At 46.7% G+C, this 18,971-nt stretch overlaps 5 protein-coding genes across 5 annotated transcripts; 2 read left to right on the plus strand and 3 right to left on the minus strand.

The window, feature by feature from the left end:
- Positions 1-2,915: 2,915 nt before the first annotated feature.
- On the minus strand, positions 2,916-5,038 carry SERLADRAFT_360816 (uncharacterized protein; the record flags this gene model as incomplete). Its single annotated transcript, XM_007316804.1, has 7 exons — positions 2,916-3,312; positions 3,383-3,594; positions 3,651-3,996; positions 4,059-4,354; positions 4,646-4,708; positions 4,768-4,842; positions 4,927-5,038. 7 exons carry the CDS (start codon positions 4,982-4,984, stop codon positions 3,235-3,237), a joined length of 1,128 nt encoding a protein of 375 aa, XP_007316866.1.
- Positions 5,039-5,139: 101 nt separating this feature from the next.
- SERLADRAFT_464010 (uncharacterized protein) lies at positions 5,140-6,818 on the minus strand (the record flags this gene model as incomplete). The annotated part of the gene is made up of 4 exons (XM_007316805.1): positions 5,140-5,470; positions 5,528-5,928; positions 5,991-6,118; positions 6,181-6,818. The coding sequence occupies 4 exons, from the start codon at positions 6,742-6,744 to the stop codon at positions 5,313-5,315; spliced, it is 1,251 nt and encodes a 416-aa protein (XP_007316867.1).
- Positions 6,819-7,604: 786 nt separating this feature from the next.
- SERLADRAFT_464013 (uncharacterized protein) lies at positions 7,605-9,697 on the plus strand (the record flags this gene model as incomplete). The annotated part of the gene is made up of 6 exons (XM_007316806.1): positions 7,605-7,644; positions 7,714-7,833; positions 7,886-9,129; positions 9,220-9,237; positions 9,297-9,329; positions 9,386-9,697. 5 exons carry the CDS (start codon positions 7,765-7,767, stop codon positions 9,633-9,635), a joined length of 1,614 nt encoding a protein of 537 aa, XP_007316868.1.
- A 2,492-nt stretch (positions 9,698-12,189) lies between these two features.
- SERLADRAFT_447834 (uncharacterized protein) lies at positions 12,190-16,417 on the minus strand (the record flags this gene model as incomplete). Its single annotated transcript, XM_007316807.1, has 16 exons — positions 12,190-13,230; positions 13,292-13,320; positions 13,372-13,411; positions 13,467-13,605; positions 13,664-13,707; positions 13,762-14,032; positions 14,081-14,559; positions 14,619-14,717; positions 14,777-14,828; positions 14,878-15,020; positions 15,074-15,336; positions 15,391-15,577; positions 15,628-15,682; positions 15,731-16,039; positions 16,093-16,158; positions 16,227-16,417. The coding sequence occupies 16 exons, from the start codon at positions 16,415-16,417 to the stop codon at positions 13,123-13,125; spliced, it is 2,475 nt and encodes an 824-aa protein (XP_007316869.1).
- Positions 16,418-16,646: 229 nt separating this feature from the next.
- On the plus strand, positions 16,647-18,725 carry SERLADRAFT_436509 (uncharacterized protein; the record flags this gene model as incomplete). The annotated part of the gene is made up of 14 exons (XM_007316808.1): positions 16,647-16,809; positions 16,883-16,910; positions 16,971-17,245; positions 17,302-17,374; positions 17,447-17,536; positions 17,590-17,741; positions 17,796-17,820; positions 17,876-17,944; positions 18,005-18,087; positions 18,159-18,241; positions 18,309-18,324; positions 18,376-18,402; positions 18,462-18,613; positions 18,681-18,725. 14 exons carry the CDS (start codon positions 16,647-16,649, stop codon positions 18,723-18,725), a joined length of 1,281 nt encoding a protein of 426 aa, XP_007316870.1.
- Between the last annotated feature and the right edge of the window lie 246 nt (positions 18,726-18,971).

Here is an 18,971-nt window from a genome sequence, read left to right on the forward strand (position 1 = left end):
ACAGTTGATGAAGGCAGTGGCTGATGATGTCATAGGGCCTAGCCCGTATGGCCAGCTCCACTGCGTGAGAGAGTTAAGTCTAAAAGTAAAAGAAAGGCAACGCGGTGCGAGAAAGGGAAATGCCGCGTGGCACTTAAAGTATAAAGTTAAAGCGGAGAATAAAAAGGAAAGGAGATGTCCGGAAATTGTGTTATTGTAACACACATTGCATTGCGCCCTCACTTTTGTCGTTTCCCTTACTCCCCTTCCTTTGCCTAGCCCCACTATGGGCCCCTTCCTCTCCTTTTTATTCTCACCTGATGGTCGTTTCTGGATCCCCATTCTAATCCACTTTTTTGTCACCTCCACCCTCCTCCTCCTCATCTTATTTGCACCCCCACCATTTCTGATGTCACCACTTCCTATCCGCTTCCGTCGCTGATCCGTTGACTACCACATGCCACTGCTGATATCAGCAAAGCCCCGGCGGCCAGTCCAAATAGGGCAATAGGTCCATCTTCATGATGTCGATCTGCCATCATATACTATCAAAACATCGGTCGCTCATCTTGCCTGGTTGGAGCGTGGGTGGGTAGTTTTTGAGCTGGAGAAGGTTCATCCCCTTGCATCACCCATGTTCATCGCTGTCCCATTCACTTGGGTACACTTATCTTTTGTCCATCGTCTTCGCTACAGCTACACCTACCACACGCTGCCTGGGACTCACTTGTTCCAAATTGGAACTACTCCTCTCCCTCCCTCATTTGATCAGGTGGTCCAACACAACCAGTCCATTGGTAAGGCCATGGAACTGTCGGATTTGGACTAGGTGGTGGACCGGTGGCTCCAGTTTCTTTTTCTTCAGCAGAACATTCATTTACAGTGCAATTATTTTTGATTTTTGAATCATTTTTATGGACACATATTTTTTTTGAATGCCTGACTGACAATAAAGGAACTGTGTTGATACTGATAGTGTTTTGCCTTGCCCTTTTTTTACTGTATCTTCCCATGACATCATGATTTTCCTGCTCTCTTTTTGCTATTGGACTTTACTTTATGGCTGTACAAACCTGTGACATTACTCACAGCATTCATTGTTCTATCTCTTTCTTTTCCTTTTTTTGACAATCTTATCCTGTACTACCTATGCAGGATTTGTCAGCATACATTCCTTCCTTCATGTTCTTTCTCATTATTTTTGCACAGCTATACTGTGCATAGCCTACTTTTTTTTCACTATATAAACCCCTGTATTTTACCTTGTAAAAGAACAAGAAATCCAATCCAGACTTCTTCTCTACTCTCAAGTTCACTACTCTGCTACTTGTGATCCAGTGTGGTCACAACACTTCCCACTTCTACCACTGTTAACTGCTGTCATCGTCACTCGTCACTTTTTGAAAGTGATTGTCATCCCTTTCGATTAGAGTCCTTCTGAGCACTACAGTTTGTGCGTCAGGAGCCTGCTATCACTGGGAACCTCGTCACCTCGTCATCCTCATCGTTCTCAAACCTACCTTGTGCTACGATTAGCAAGGTAGTGCTTGTCTATACTCGTCACAAAGCCCCTATCTTTCTATAAATTCAACTATCCCTCCTCCTCAAAACCCACACTCATACACCTTTGGGTTTTTTACTTTGAAGGATCTTTATACATACCACCCCACGAACAACCAGAGCACCCACTGTTCTAGGAGGCAAAGCCCATAAACAAGTTCCGTGGAATCTGGGAGGATTGTGTGTTAGTTAGTTTTTTTGTGTGTGGTTTTCTAACAACAGTTCTCATCATCGACAACGCCGTCGCAATACTATCTCGTTTCGTCAAAAACCCTGGAAGAGCACACTGGGAAGCTGTGAAACACGTCATTAAATACCTGAAAGGAACTTGTGAACTTCGGTTAATGTACGGACCTGAAAGGACTGACCTTCTAGGCTATAGCGATGCTGATGGTAGCATGAACGAGAATCGCAGGGCGATCTCAGGTTATGCTATAGTGCTGGATGGAGGATCAGTGTCCTGGTATTCAAAACAACAAGAAATTGTGGCCTTGTTGACGACAGAGGCCGAATATGTTGCGGCGGCTTATGCAACTAAGGAGATTCTATGGGCAAAGATGTTTATCAATGAAGTCTTCAAAGGCGACTCACCACCTACCACTCTTTACTGCGACAATCAATCAGCTATTGCCCTGTCCAAAGACAGCCAATATCATGCGCGGATGAAGCATATCGATGTGCGACTGCATTTCATACGCCACGTGGTCGAGGGAGGAAAGATTGAATTAGTGTATTGTCCCACGGACAATATGATCGCCAACACGCTTACCAAGGTGTTACCGTCCGCAAAAGCAAAGCACTTAGCTGCCGCACTTGGACTCCGTATGGCTTGAGGGGGAGTGTTGGACGAAGAGTTTCGAGCGAAGAGGCAAGCCAACACGAAGTGCCTAGAAAGGAAGGCGAGTAAGTACGGGTGGCCCGTGCACCACTATATATCATCAGAAAATTTTTGCTTCCGTCTTACCTATAAAGTGGCCTGGTCGCCACATAGCACCTCAGACTCATTCACGAGTTCTGAGGTGAGACCCTTATGTTATACCCTTTCAAATACCTAGCTAACCATTAGTAAAGACCCTCTATCTTATCTAGGTACTTACTTGAATATACTTAGACTCATTCGCGAGTTCTGAGACCCTCTATCTTATCTAGATCCTAACGACTTGAGTGGTTGAACATGATTTTGAGTACGACACACCTGAATTTTTTGAAACTGAGATTGCAGTACCTTAGTAGAGTGTTACTTTCTTGAAAGTCACATACATGGAAGGAAGGAACTCAATAATTCAGGATTTTGTGCTAGGAAAGTTGGAATATAGAACTGCTATGGGTTGAGTTGTTGAGGAAAAATGACAGTGGACATATGTTTTCAGAAGTGTCCGAATAGCCCCCCCCCCATCCGAACTGACAGTTAACTACAGTATTAGTGAGAGGGGTGTTTAAATAAAAATATGCCGATGGGCGGCATGTACAAGGTTTTCATCCATAACCATCTGGCCAAAGTAGATGTTTATATGAATACGTTTAATAGAACTTTTACCTGACAAGTTTTGCCACTATGGTGAAATGGGTTTTATTATGGGTTTTCTGACTTGGCTAGGTAGGCATCATGCACACACCCTTGGCAATCTAACTAGCCATACTATGTTTGTTGTCAACTCTCAACAAGCATTGGTCTTTCTCGGGTTCCGAGGATGTCTAGCCCACCTGTGATTCCCTCTTTCGCAGTATCTGGTTCTGTACGATTGTAAGAAGAGCATATAAGGTCTCGATACGCTAATAAAAGATCACAATCAGTCAAGATAATGATAATTACAGGACCACCACAAATAGGTGAGCTACTCACAGGGACGTCGACATTCCTCTCCCTCGCCATCCTCACCACCTCACCAAAGATCACCTCCACTTCGATTGGAAGCCCCTTTTCAACATCGAGTAGCATGCTCGGGAGGTACTTGTGTTCCGGATCCACGTGCTGCTTCCTCGTGTTCTCGATTGTAGTGTCAACGAGAGTGGAAGGTAAACCACCAGGCGCATCAGTGAATCCCACCGCTCGCCCTAATATAGTTAGAATATCAGTTCCATTATCAAAAACGCGACACACATCCGCTTACCTAGAGCTAAAAGTTCGCAGAGAGTGGCACGTATGTTTGGTATCGTATACTCCTTCACATAATCCGCCGTCGCTGGCGACACATACGGTTCGAACGACTGGCCAGGTCCAGGGGGTGGCCGAAATATAGCGGTCAGCGGAGACCGGGTCAGAGCTGAGAACGAGGAAAAAGCAATGTTCCAGAAATTCTTTGTGAACTTCACGCGCTGGATCTCCGGTACAATCGTGAGTTCCGTACCCCCAGCCTCAAGCATGGCGCCAAAATCGTTGAGAAGCTCGGCTTCTTGTGGGCTGTTGGTCGTTATCAGATGGTCTCCATGTCTGTACACTCCCAGTGACACCCTGTCCTACCAGTGTGTTAACAATAAGGGCCTTCATTCAGATTAGGACGAGGAGATGGGATATTTACGAAATGATTATGGGCTACCGCGTTTTTATCGATGAGATTGGTACCGATCCAGACAATAGAGCTGATAATGCTCGGTTCTCCTTTATCCAGAGCCATCAAGCTATGATAAAGATCCCTTTCTACATTAAGTCCGTTCTGCAAAAGGACATAGGTTGGCTGGGGATGTGTAGCGGCATATGGAGACTCGAGGAGAGGTGCCAAGAGAGCGGGCGTTCGGATTAGTTCTGGGATTGCCTTTGTGGTCAAAACAACGTACGAGTAGGGCCGATCGGTAGCTTCTGCAACAGATCTTACCACTGTTAACGAGAACTTTAGCTCAACACCCGAATATCGAAGACGATGTGACCATGATACGTGAACACGGAGTACTTCGATCTGACTTTCTCGACTTGAACTGATTTCTCAATGAGGGCACAGCGGTTCGTCCGCATTAACTACGTTTCAAGAAGGTGCCAGTGGATGAACATAGGCCGTAGACATAGGGCCGTAGACTGAGCCTGTGCGCTCACCCTTGGCCATGTTTATGTCCTGATTGCTAACGGCCATCGAGGATGACAAAAGGAGCAGTCTTTCAAAGGAATACTCACACCGGTCAGGTCTCCACGACGGTATATCCCCGTACTTTACGCTTTTAATGTGCATCCCATGAGCTGCCGCCAGGAAGGAGCACTCCGTCAGAACGTTCACGCAATCAGAACGTCATGCTCACCGTTGACGGCATCGTAATTACTCCTGGCGACAGCGGTGACACGAGCTAAACCACTTTTCTTCAAAATGTGGGCATCTAAGGTTATTGACACGATAAGGTGGTGATAAGCCACCAAGTCAGCATCTCAAAATCCGAACCGTGCAGGAGTTGATTACGTACATATCGTCCCAACCGCTCCTAAACCAACAAGGAGAACATCCTTCAAAGGAGCAGACATACCTACTCACAAGGGATGATAGAGTTTAAGCTGTAGTAAGATGAACCTCGTTTCACGGTCTGCTTTTCCGCGTGCGAACCTGTATATCTGATAAGGGCCGCTAACCTATTGCGGTCTGAGAAGACCTCAAGTTCACGGAATCATTCACCCTCGACTTCACGACCGATAAAGCTAGATTGCTACATATGTATTGAATTGAAAGTCCCCTCGTACCATGAGCGAAGGGCACTAAGAAACAAAAAAAAACCACGACGATAATAATGTGTCACCCAAAGAATAGATGTAACTGAAATGAAGGTCAATAAATATAGGAAAACTGTGAGGGTACCTATATTCTGCGTCTATTTCTCTTCTCCTGGTATTCTATTACCGCATACCATCCACCTCCAGCTATTGTCAGCAATATACCCATCCCGTTCGTGGGTGAAATTGCAAGGTTGAACATCAAAACCGCAAAGAATATTGAGAGTACTTGTTTGACGTTAGCTAGAAAGTGAATTAGTCGGTGCACAATAACGTGCTGCATATGAAAAGGCCACGTACCGGCAACAGTCATACTCAGAGGCCCAACTTTCTTGTTCGCCGTAAAGCTAACTATGTTGAGGGCAAAAGCAATGATACCGTTGGTGACCAAAGCACCAACTTTAAAACTAGTCATCTCTTCCTTACTATATTGTCGTACACGATCGAGCTCTCCGGTAATCTGTGCTAGAAACATGCATTGGATAAATGCGAGCGGTGCCATGCGTGTCAAAAGGTCAAGTGGATGCAGGTGTAATCGGGGTGGGAGTAGGGGACGGAGAAATCGAGAAGGTTGGTAGCCATTCGACGCTGACGAAGGAGATTGTAGGATACTTGTGAAGATAGTTTTGAAGGCAGCGAGTACAGTGCCGAGTATGGTAAGTAGCAAACCAGACAGAGTACAGTAATAATCCCCATAGGTGCTGATGACGATATCAAGCATTAGTCACGTACGCTAAAAAATTTTAGACAAGTTGACACGCACGAAAGGCCGACCCCCGCTATCACGGGGACTAAAGACAGGACTTTTTGTCGACTACTACGGACCCCGAACAGTACACTTGATAGGAAGATGGTAAAAATGGGCGTTGCAGCACGGACAACTTGGTGTAACTAGGACGATGTGAACATCAGTTTGGAACTGCCAGCGAAAGACGGTTTGACACGGAACGTACTGGAATCGTTACTAGTTGGAGAGATAGGTTACTGACGGCGATGTTAACGGTATACAGGACACTAAAAGCAATAAGAGCGCGGTTGTCCTTGTCCTTCAATTTGGCAGGAGTAAATACGCCATGTCCAAGTAAGATGTAGCCACCGATTGAGCCGCAGAGGGCATGTATGGCGGTGAGGGTATATGGGAAAGGAAAGCGAATGAGGACCACCTTGTTGTACAGAGTGAGGCCTAGGTTGAGGCAGAAATAGAGGACTAGCCAGAAAGCCTGTGAGCTGTAAAAGATGGAAGGTTGTTTTTGATGATGTAGGTCATCTAAGTCTTGGTTATGGACGGGTATACGAAGATCGGATAGAGAGAGTGAGCTGGAGTGGTGATGGGTGAGGTCGACTCGGGAATAGTTGTTTGGAGAATGAGTGTCGTTGGCAAGGGAATGATTTATGTTATTGGTGGAAGCAAAGCGATGGTGGGACTCTGGCGAGTGTGCTTCTGGTGGTTTTTTGTCCAGATAGTCGTGGTGTGAGAGGGAAGATGAAGTTCTGCGGTGGGATGCTTTGGGTGACATGGGTGCATCCCGGGTCTCCGAATCACTGTTGTCGCCGTTTCTAGTACCAAGCGCGCTGCCGTTTTGAGCCGGGGTGGCGGAATCCAAATTGAGAGAAAGATGGACAATGCTAGTCGGTAGCTCATGTTGAGGCTGCGGGGACGACATGGACAGCGGAAAACGTAGCAGGAGGGACGAGGACAAGCGCTGCAACGAGGCCGAGGCAAGAGAGGGACGCGAATGCGACAGAGATACAGACATTTCGGCTAGGGCTGGATTATAAGGATCGGATGTACTAGAACACGCGAAGTCTGGCGATAAACGCACTGCGCTTCTCCAGGAAACGAGAAAGAAAATGAGAGTGGAGCCCAAGACAGGTATAGTATTTAATTTTTATCACCAATTTACTGACCAACCGAGATCATACCACAGAATAAGGTGGCGTGGGAACAGCCCTCACCTCTGAACCAGCTCAGCTTAAACCCTTCAGTCCCTTGCACCCTTCCCTGCAGCTCTCGTCATGCCGCCCACCACGCGTCCGTCGACATCAGAACAAGCCATGAGCACCCATGTGGCCAAGCGGGCTCGCTCAGACCCCGAAGATCACCACAGGGATACAAAAAAGGTCAAGAAAGATCATGCAGACTCACCCAACCTCAAGCGCGACTCCAAGAAACGCAGAAAGAAAAAGAAGAAGTTTCCCGTGGTCGTCAAGGTCGACACCCCTTCGCAGAGCCGTGATAACAACCCAGATATACCGCGGTCGTCATCTCTGACCCTCGGCGACGATGCCACTCTCAATTCAACACCGTTATCGGTCGGTGAAACCAGCAACCTCTCCCTAATGAGCACAGACGGGCACCCAGGCCAAGCTCAAATACGCGATCCTGAAGAAGTTTCACAGCAAACATCCAGTAGTCCAGTACGTTCTGTTGTCTTCCAGTTCCACCTTGGTTCTTCATGCACTTTCGCACCTTCTTGTCCTTTCAGAAAGGGAAAGCCAGAGCCATCGATGGTCCTATCTCACAGGACAGCAGCTCGATGCCCAGTACAGCGTCTCTCGAACTCAAGATCAGTCAGCTCACCAAGGAGCTCGCCTCCAAGAACGAAGTACACACTATCCCCTCTTCTCGTTTGGTAATGCTGAATAATTGTTCTCAAGTTGATCGAAAAACATCAAAACACCCTCTCTCAATTCCAACAAGCTATCACTTGTCAAATATGCTTAGATCTCATGCACAAACCCTATGCTCTAGCACCGTGCGGTCATCTTGCTTGCTATGACTGTCTGGTACAATGGTTCAAAGCGCCACCAGCCGATGGACGTGGGCCTGCTCCTCCAGCCCAGTTACGCAAGAAAATATGCCCCCACTGTCGTACAGTCGTTAAAGAACGACCAGTGGAAGTATGGGATGTCAAAAACATGGCCAGCGGACTCAGTAAAAGTGGCCTTGTATCCTTACCAGAGCCTATTGTTCGACCCACGAACAATAACGCTGGTGGAAGCTCGCAATCCGCCTCCGACCCCTGGGCCGGTATATTCCGCAAATCGTCAGGCATAGATCTCGACTTTTTCCACCCAATGATGCGCTTTGGGTTTGGGCGCGAAATGGATGACCCGCCGCCGCCTGGGCAAGTAGCAGATCTTGGTATGCTAGACGTAGAAGACGGCGGAATATACCGCTGTCTGGACTGCATGCACGAGATTTGGGATGGTGTGTGCTCGTCTTGCGGGCGTGTATATCCTGGTCATCACCCCGAGAGTGACGAAGATGACGATGATGGCTGGAATGAACGAGTAGACGAGATTGATGACATGGGTGAGTTCGTAGAAGGCGCTGGCTACGACTTGGCCGGGGCTGGGTGGGGCTGGGATGAAGAGGACGAGGACGATGTTGATGTTGACGATGATGAAGACGTCGAGGAGGATGACGTCCCGTGGTGGTTTATGCAAAGGCATCAAGGCCGAGGACCTATACAGCACGAATTCGAGGAAGCCGACATTGATGGCGAAGAGGACGAAGACAACGAGGAGAATGGATACGAAAGCAGTTTTATCGACGATGAGGATGGTGGGACACATCCGGGTATCCTCACCCTTGCTGTGACGGCGAATGGAGATGTTTATGAATTTCCTAACCGTCAGCCTGCTCAAGAAGCGAGAATTGTTGAGATTCCTACGGACAGTGAAGATGAATCTGTTGAGGAAGACGCGCTACGGCAGCAGGCTCGTGCTCTCGGACGGGGAGTACGGTCTCGCCATTCGGCCATCGTGATCTCTTCTGGTAGTGAGGCCGAAGAAGACAACGATGACGGTGGTGGCGTTGCCTCAAGTCCGAGTGTGCAACCGATTGGTGGCGGAGTACGAAGCAGACGAGTCGTCATGTCTGAAGGCGAAGATGATTCGTGAGTTATGATGTACACCGATTACGTTTGAATACATGTCTCATATACGCCTGTTAACCTTGGTGATCATTAATGAACGGCTGTAAGCAGCCAGAGCGAAGTAGACCCGTGAGTAGTGAGATGTGCTGGACTTGTACTTGGATTAATTGAGTTGTCTTTTTGGATAGGGACCTCGCTGGTCGTGTGGCAGCTCGAGAACGGTTAGTATATTACTACTGGGTCAATGGCAGTCGTATTTATGGTGGTGTTTTTCCAGGGAATTGTATGGAGATGACGGTTCATTGGCTCGGCCGCCAGCACACCTCTCACGCTCCTCCCGCATCATTGAAAGCCCAACTCAGTCGGATAGTGATAGCGTGGCAGAACTGTACGCCGATGAAGAGCGGCCATGGAGAGAATATTCTGACGATGACGGTAGGGGGGAGGACGACTCAGATCACGAAGGGGTAGCTCTATGGACTGCGTATGATGGCGGGGAAGACTACGATGACGGTTATCTCTCTTAGCAAGTAATGAATCGGGGACATGTGTTGTAGCATACATTGAACTCAAATAATCAGATTAGATTGAATATGATCACGTGCGCTTTCGGCTACGCGCCTCGAGGTTTTCGTCCTCGAGGGATCGCGGCGACAGCGACATTTAGCTAAGTTGCACCTTGATTTAGTGTTCAATTCACAACACTGCTTTACACGTTATTGTGTCTGGAGCATCGTATCACATTTCTGAGCGGCAGGATCTCTTTTCGGGGCTGTGATATTTGACTGGAGCTACAGCATTGGACCTTATTCGTGCTAGATCGAGGTTCACGCTGGACGTTCTGGGTGATGATTGCGGCAAAGGACATGTTATCTCGCAATGTAAAGCTGTGGAAGCCTATCGCAAGGATACCTCGTTTGGCATTGCATTCCTCACACAGCCAACGTGGATCATCTTCCACTCACGCGTCACAAACTCGTGCTCTTGGTGCTGGGACTGACCACTTATTAGGCGTCATGCCTCGCGTGAGGTTGGATAAACTGTACGCGCACCTTCGTCTTCCCTTATACGCCTCCTGTTCTATCCTACCCATCTCTCTCCCTATCGCATTATCGTTTGGTCCTCGTTTGTCGGGTACAGACTCTTAACGCGCCTTTCACATTTCATTACTCCCTAGCCCACCAATGTCGTCTCGGACAGTGCAGCACAAAAGCTCAAACTTGCAGAGGTCATCCGGTCCAAATCCACGTCCAAGGCAGACAAGCACTATACATTGGCTCTTTCGTTCAAACCTTCCAAATCGCAGAAGTTCGGTGTACAGTACCGACCTTGGTCGGAGAAACTTCTTCGGAATGGGAGAAATATTCAGCGTCTTAACAAATGTGCGTCTTATTCTCTCTTATAGCTGACTATATGCTATCATGCGTGCTGTTTTGCTGCATAGCATATAGTGGCCATCATACACATTGTGTTCTAAATCACTTCTCCTCAGCCTTCAGATACTGTGCGCTCTCTGACAGAGTCTAAACGCCTCCTTGAAGAAGCACGACGTGAAATCAAGGAGAACAAGGAACGGTCTCAACTACGCACCAAACACACGTTCTCTCGCCTGCCAGGGTTTATTGCTCGCCAGGCTGAGATACGGGCGATCGAGCGCACGTTGGAAGGCGAGCCATCTTTCACGGTTCTTTTCGGAGCTAGCTCTGTGGGCAAAGTAAGCACTTCTATCGATTCATTCCGAGGGATTTCAATCTAAGTGAACACTGCTTCTCCAGACTGCGCTTCTTAGAGAAGTTCTTTCCCGCGAAGCATATCATGTCCTACATTTCGACCTTCGTATTCCTGGTTTTGCTGATATATCGAGCCTGTATACGAGCCTGAGCCAGCAGATGGAGCAGTATTTTGAGGAGGTCGCAAACCATCTCCCTGGCCACAATGAATTTCAAAAGGAAGCATGGAGTTTCAAGGTGTGTTTCCTTTGACTGATGATGCGAGTGATATAGGGTTAAGTTGTCAACTTAAGCACGATCGCCTCAACGTGGAGCGCCGAATAGGTGATGCTCCGGTAGGAAGCAACGCAGCGATCGTTAGAACTAGCGATATAGCTCGTCTTATGGAACTTTTCCAAGTACGTATCATAATCATGATTCAAGATAAATAGTAACATAAGTGGTTGGTATGTTAGAGCTCACTGTTAAAGTACTGGGAATTTCACCCTCCTGAGGAAGGTACTGATGACACGAGCAAGACCAAAAAAGGGTCGGATTCTTCCTCTGACAGGACGCATGTTGATCGTGCTTCTAAAAAGTCGCGGTGGGGTTTCAAAGGACGTAGCAAGAAAGACAAGGCGGTTAGGCGAGGTAGCGAGGATACTTCATCTACGCCAAAGGAAAAGGGGCCTGCAAAACCGTCGAAGAAGATGCCTGTAATATTTTTTGATGAGGCACACAAGTTGTGAGTATTCTTATTGGTTTAGTGTTATCCTCGAGATTGACTTGACCTTTGCGGAGGTCTAGACCTGCTCTTATACAGTCCACCGATACTATGAAATGCCTTCTGGACTCAATGCTTGTTCTCACGAAACAGGACCGGCTCTGTCACGTCATACATGCTACTAGTGATCCTTTCTATCAAACATGGCTAAGGCAGCTCAATGTGATGCAGCACTGCAAGGTATATCCCACTCTCATGTGTGTAGTAAACAAGACCAAACCCTTTTTTTCATAGATAATTACTATTGGTGATTGTTCAAAGGCAGAAACTCGATCTTTCTTCCTCGAACGCCTATTACCCCGTGTACCTGAGACGATGAGAAGTGGGTTAGGTTTCGAGATGCTTTACGAGGCGTTTGGTGGAAAGCTTGCACATTGGCAAGATTTTATTGATGACTATGGTGTGTCTTTTTCCATTCTCCAGAAGAATTACATTCTTAATCTGATCTTTCACTTCTAGTGAACTCTGGGGGTACATTAGAAGGTCAGCATTTCATTATTATTTCTGAGACACAGGGGTCGAGATCATTTATGTCCTGTTTTAGTCAAGCAAAGTTCACATTTCCTTCAGGCACACTCCATTCTTAATCTGCATATCATCCACTCCTCACAAGCTTCTTCTCCACCCGGTGTTGGTGACCAAACGCGACCGAATAGCAGCGGTCCTGACGCATTACACCCGCATCTCGGCGCTGCCGGCTTCAAGGTATACTCCCCTATCGGTAACGCAGTCCATTCCACTACAGGCGATGGCAGTGGGACGACGACTATTGGGGATTACTACACTGCCGACTTTAGCGCCATGCAACTGCTCAAAGTGATGAGTCGATTAAGTCAGCCTGGTGCCACATACCTACCATACTTCCTTCTCTGCCGCGAGATGGGGGTACGTGCAGTGGATGGCATGGTCAAGGGCCGAGTACTGAACTTACACTGGACGGAGACGATGACAAAGGAGGGCAATGAGCCAGTGAGGGAAAATTCCGTGCGGCTCCCAACTACCATGGTGGGAAACCACTTGGGAGCTCAGAGCAGTGCTACGGCCGTAGGTGTTATCGACTCGTCTGAGGATGGCGATATGGTGGTTGTCACTCCCGGAGATCTTTCAGCCCATATGTCTTCCCGAGAACTGGGTCAAATAGAGGAGGAAGAGCCAGAGGAAATCATAGGTCCAAAACTCATGCCCCTAACGCCGATCATGAGGTTTGCGATGAGGGAAGTGGTACAAGAGTATGAAGATGTGCAAACTCTATCGGAGTATGCTTCTCTTTCTGACGTTGACGAGTATTGAGCGAACTGGCGCTGCTTCTGTAGTCTGCTTTTTTTTTTTTCATTTGTTGTAGTTTTCTTCTTCTTTCTTCTTCTCATTCTTACGGGCATGTATCACTTCTGCATCAACACCGGGTGTTACCTGTGTTTTCATCATACCACTGTACGTACAGTGGTGGTCGTAATCTTATCCACGTTCATTAGTACATATGTAGACACTGTTTGTAGTATCAGACTCTGTATTGGCACCAATCTACTCTGGCCCAGCGTATCGCACATCTGCATTCGCTTCGAGCCATACTAGCCACTTCTTAAGGTACGATCCACCATGCACGACAGTGGAGGAGTCTCCAACGACACACTATAAACATTAGCGAAATCGTCATCAGCTCAAGACCACTTTGAAAAGGAATAAAACGTACCAGATGTCTCCTTGCGCGAGTCATAGCGACTATATACAATTAATAAATCAAGGTGAATCTGAGATATGGTCACTTCTCACCATTTAACCTTCTTTTCTCTTTAAGAAACCCTACTTCTCTCTGAGAAATAACGTTAGGCTGCATCAAGTAATAATCACAAACGCTTCATTCCTACCTTCTCATTACTTCGTACCAGGCTAATAATAACCGCTTCCTTCTCGCGCCCTTGCATGCCATCCACTGTGCCAATCTCAAGATCAGACCCATATGTAGGTCGAAGCAGTGAGGTCAACAATGTGACCTGAGCTTGGTATCTGTGCATCGATGTCAATCTCTCACCGATATGGGCGTTGGACCCATAACTTTACTTACGGTGTGATAATGGCAATTTGTGATGGAAGTATTCCAGCATCTACCTGTAGTTATATCGTGAGCAACGCTCACAGACCACAAGAATCAAGAAAACTGGCCAGTTTCCGAGTCCACTGTTTGACCACTGTTCCTTCGTTCTCATTGCAGCGACTACCATCGTCACCATCACCCTCCAGTCTTTCGTAGTATTCGCATCCGGCGGTGTCAAAAAAGACAACGGGAGTACCGAGAAGCTCCTTCTGTTCTTCTTCTGAATCGGTTTTTGTACCTGGCAAGTCATGCAACAGATGAGATGCAACAGATTCGTGGGATTTTAACCTCGAGGAATATAGAGTTTTAGATGGGAACTGGCATATTTGAGCATGCATTCTGGGAGCACCATCAGTATGCATCCGTCAGGAACGATTGTTAACTGACCGATATTGTACATTTAGCATGCGTTTAATTCCTGGACCGTACATTTTTTCAAGTCGATCGAACAAGGTCACTTCGAGTGTACGGGGTGGTCTCAATCCTGATTTCTTCTGTTTCTGCTTCGGTGTTCGCTTTTGCTTCTCATCTTTTGGTAAAACCACTTCGTCTTTATCATCCACAGCGTTTTCTTCTCCTGATTGAGACTCAGAGTCAGAGTTACTGCTCGAGCTGCTTTCATCATCATTCACAGGTGGTACGGAGGGCTTAGACGTTTCTTTATCCTGTGATATGACAGCTTTCTGTGACGAGACCGGGCTATTTGATTTCTTGTTTTGTCCTTGCTTTTGTGGCTGAGATTTAGCAATAGGAGCCGTTTTCTCTTTTTTCTCGTGTTTGTTGAGAGATAATATTGTGGGAGGCAACTGTAGTGGATCTCCAGCAAGAATCAGTTTTTTAGCTTTGAATATGGGGATCCAGCACACCTAAAGACGAACGATGCAAGTGAGTGGTTTAAAACCGAAAGAAGACTTTAGGAACAAACTGCTTCTAAAGCCTGTGTAGCTTCATCAATCAAAACTACATCGAAGGTGTGATTGTGCAACTGTCTTCCCCCCGCTGAATGGCACGTCGCCAAAACAATCTTAGTGATACTTCCAGCTTCACTATTTTGTATACGCCTACTGCAGCCCAAACACGCACCTGAGAATCACCCAGCACAGTCTTCACAACGCCGCCTTCGCGTTGGCGATACCTAGGGTACTATGAATAAGAGAAAATAAGAGAGAAATATTGGTATTTACTCTTTTCTCAGTGCTTTAACATCTTCCCACATCTTCTTTCGCTCCAAGCCTCTTGGTGCTTTTCCCTTTGCACCCTTTTTCTTTCCAGATAGCACATCGAGAGCTGCTTCTAATTCACTCTTCACGTCTTTGGCCAAGGCAGCCTAGGTGAAAGTGTTATCATGATATAACAAGGTTACAAAATGAATGAAGAAACCTGGTCACTGCGCCCAGCCTTCACTTCCAGTGTGGCTTCAAGCACCCCTTCGTGTGCCATTACACGTGCAGGATGGCCGATACGAGTCACACTCAGTTTAGCATTTTTGTCCGCCGCAGGAAGGGCAAGGAGTCTCTCGAGGATATTATCTACTGAGAGGTTTGACGCCCCACAAATAAGGATACGGTTTGCATTCGGATTTGCGGGGGTCACAGTGGTAAGTTGGCGAATTATTTCTATCAATGTATGCGTTTTGCCCGTCCCTGAAAGCGATAGAAGAAGTTATTCTGCGAGATACGAGGAAAAGTACAACCAACCTGGCGGTCCATGAATACAGGCAACTTCTGCAGACTCGAGAGCAAACTTAACAGCTTCCTTTTGACTCGGATTAAGTGAGTCGTCGAAAAATTGAAGATCAGGGACAGATAGCTTTGGCGATGGAGGTGTTATTCCGAGGAGGACTCGTGTCAGCTGCGACAATTCATACTGGGCTTTATCATTTGCCTGGCAATCATTGGTCAACAAAAATTTGTTTAAATGAAGACATGTAATACCTGTCGGGAGGATGGTATAACTGCCTTCTCAAGTGTATTAAGTGTCTTGTCCATTCTAAATAATGTAAGTACCAAAAGCAAGCCTGGGTCAGAAAACTATCACCTATCATAAGTTACACTATTGGCCAATTTGAGCACACGGCACCGCTCTGGTAATTCAAGCATGTCTGAACTGTTCTCAGATGAGTCGACTGCGATCACAATGCGAGTGTCAGAAACCTGTGTGTAACGTTCAGCATCTACATTTGAGTATAAGATCAGTATGGCCCTTACTTTATATACTACGCCCTCGGCTGCCTGCACGTTCTTAGATTCAGCACTACTTGGAGCAGCTGTCTTCTTTCCCTTGGTATTTTTCTTAGCTAGTCCATTGAGAGAAATGTTTTCTTCGATCCGTGCTAAATCCCCAGGCCTGAAATGATCCATGAAAACTACAACCACAAAGCATTGTACATAAATCCTTGCCTGAAAGTGTGAGGTGGAAAAATGACGGTTGAATGATAAGCTGCTGGCCGTTCCAACTCGACCAATCTAATATCAATCTTCTCAGTAAGATGTCAACTTTACTGAACCAAATACATATCACAACCGAGACATACGTTTTGCCTCCGAGTCCAATATTAACTCCTACAACACCTAATCCTCCCAACGCAAGACCCTTCTGCTCAAGTAATTTGGGCCCACAGTTGGAGAGTAAGAGAGAACTTCGCTCGATCTCTGCATCTCGTTCCTTTGCAAGCAGCACCCGATGGCGCTCGATGAATGCAGATAGCTGACCTTCTGTTGCCATATGATTGCAGATCGGTGACAGATTCAATGGCGATACTTCATGAAACTTGAGTTTGTGGTCATTAACCAGGACGTCCAAGTCAACCCAGGCGCGGCTTTCCGTCAGGCCAAAGGCCATATGTCTAATCTTATCAGATAAAACCGGCGCTAACCATGACATCCTTGTGAATTCAAAGCCCCGCTTTGACGTTAGATAGATTCTTCAAGTTATTTGGATTACCTTGACCACAATGTCTCCTGATACATCTATAATCTGGAGACCCGATGATGATCACACGATCAGACCTCCCCGCAAGGAAGGTGAGGTATACAGACCTGATATCCTTGAGGTAATCGAGTCTACGATAGATGGATTAAGTGGAGAACTGAGGAAGCTCAGTCTCGATATTCATGGTGAGCAGCTCTTTTCGACGTAAATATGTGAGGACACTGCTAACGGCCCTGATTCCGATTCCTATCATTTTAGACCATCCCGAGCTCAAGTTTGAAGAGAAGTGTGCATTGCTTTATCCTGCTCTCATCAGAATCGCGTAACCTACATGCACACTCACTAGGTATGCCCACGATGCGTATACTGCGTTCATGGAGACACAAGGATTCGTCGTCAAGAAGCATCATCTTCTCCCCACTGCATGGGTGGCGACTTACACGCATGGCCAAGGAGGCCATGTTTTAGGGATAAACTCTGAGATGGACGCGCTTCCAGGGATCGGCCATGCATGTGGGCATAACCTCATTGGAATCGCAGGAGTCGCGGTTGCATGTGGTGCGAGGGCGGCAATGGAGAAACATAACATCGATGGGAAAATTATCCTGTTAGGAACTCCTGGTACGTATTATCCGACGACTATGTGTGCCCTCAGAACCGACGGCCAGTCTTTTCAGCGGAGGAAGGAGGTGCTGGCAAGGTCCTGCTTTTGGAAAAGGGAGCATACGATGAGATGGATATTTGCTTGATGTTGCGTATCGTCCATATTTCCCTCTTTATCACCTGTGATCAGAATTTCTGATGAGTGACTTTGAACGACAGGTGTCACCCCGCTCCTGGGCCTCGCCACTCGATCAGCCTTAGTTCATGCCTGGCACTGTTCCGTATCGAAGTAGAATATTTGGGACACACGTTTGTTCACTTCCATTTGGTGGTGAATTCGTAGCTGATGATACCCCTTCTAGTGCGCATGCAGCATTGAGCCCATGGGAAGGCAAAAATGCTCTCGATGCAGCTGTCTTAGCTTATAATAACATATCACTTCTACGGCAGCAAATCAAACCAACACATCGCGTGCATGGAATATTTGAAAAGGGGGAGGATTGGGCTGTCAATAGTGCGTAATGAACGATCGAAAGGTGACTTACAATATGCTGAAAATTGATAATAGTTATACCGGATCGTTCTAAAATGGCGTAAGTGTATTTTGTACGGCGTCATTGAAGCAAGTGGAGCTATATGTTTATCCAGCTGGTACGTGCGGGCACCAACGACGGCGGAAGCTGAAGAGACGTTACAACGCGTTATAAAATGTTTTGAGTGAGTAACTTGTAACCTACGGGTATACAGAACTTGCCTTTAACGAAAACAACCCTCCAGAGCAGCGGCTATTGCTACAGGTTGCACAGTCAAGGTCGCCACACCATACGGTGGTAACGAAATCAGGCAGAACAAGGCCCTTGGTATCTAAACGTTCATCTTCATCTTATTATCAGGTGGATTTATCCATGTGTGTTGTTTTCACTCCTTTCAGGGGACGAAGTGGCCGACGTCACGCTCAAACGATATGGAGCAATCGACTACGAGTGGGGAATACACAGCGCGTCGACTGATTTCGTGAGCATGAACCTTTATCGAATGTCTATTCATATCATAAATTTGATATCCATGTAATGTGTGATAGGGAAACATAACTTACGGTAAATTTTCCCTTAGTTGATTCTAAGTTGAAATAGCTCATGAACTTAAAGCTCTGCCTTCCCTCCATCCCGGATTTTGTATGTTCCGTGTTAGTCTGAATTTCAGCCGGTGTTGACTTCTTGTTCTTCTTGACAAGCTATCCCCACTATTCACGACGGAGGCAACCACACACCCGCCTTTACTGCAGCTGCGCGATCTGAAGTTTCACATGAAGCATGCCTTGTTGTTTCCAAGGTCCTCGCAGCGGTAGGTGTGCGTGCGCTCAATGACAATGACTTTTTAAAGAAGGTAAAGTGGAAGTTCTTTCCCGTGATGCACATCTTTTAACCCGAAGACAAACCACGATCTAACATAGGTGAAAGAAACTTTCGAAGAGGACAAAAGAACTCGAGGTGCATAGTAAGATTGGTGGTAAAGCCAAGATTTGCTTCGGAAAATTTTACGTGTTATGGTTACAACTTGAAGCAAGTCAAGAAATGCGATGCAAAATGATTCACGTGACCTATATAATTTTACGACGATCTTATCAGATAACCACTATGTATTCACTTAACGCTCACGATGATAATCTCGAAGCCTGCCCCGATTAAACTAGCAAGGTAGGACTGGGACATTTGCGGGTTATTCCTAGAATCAAGAAGGCTAT

Source organism: Serpula lacrymans, assembly GCF_000218685.1.
Source record: "Serpula lacrymans var. lacrymans S7.9 unplaced genomic scaffold SERLAscaffold_5, whole genome shotgun sequence".
Classification (NCBI taxonomy): Eukaryota; Fungi; Basidiomycota; class Agaricomycetes; order Boletales; family Serpulaceae; genus Serpula; species Serpula lacrymans.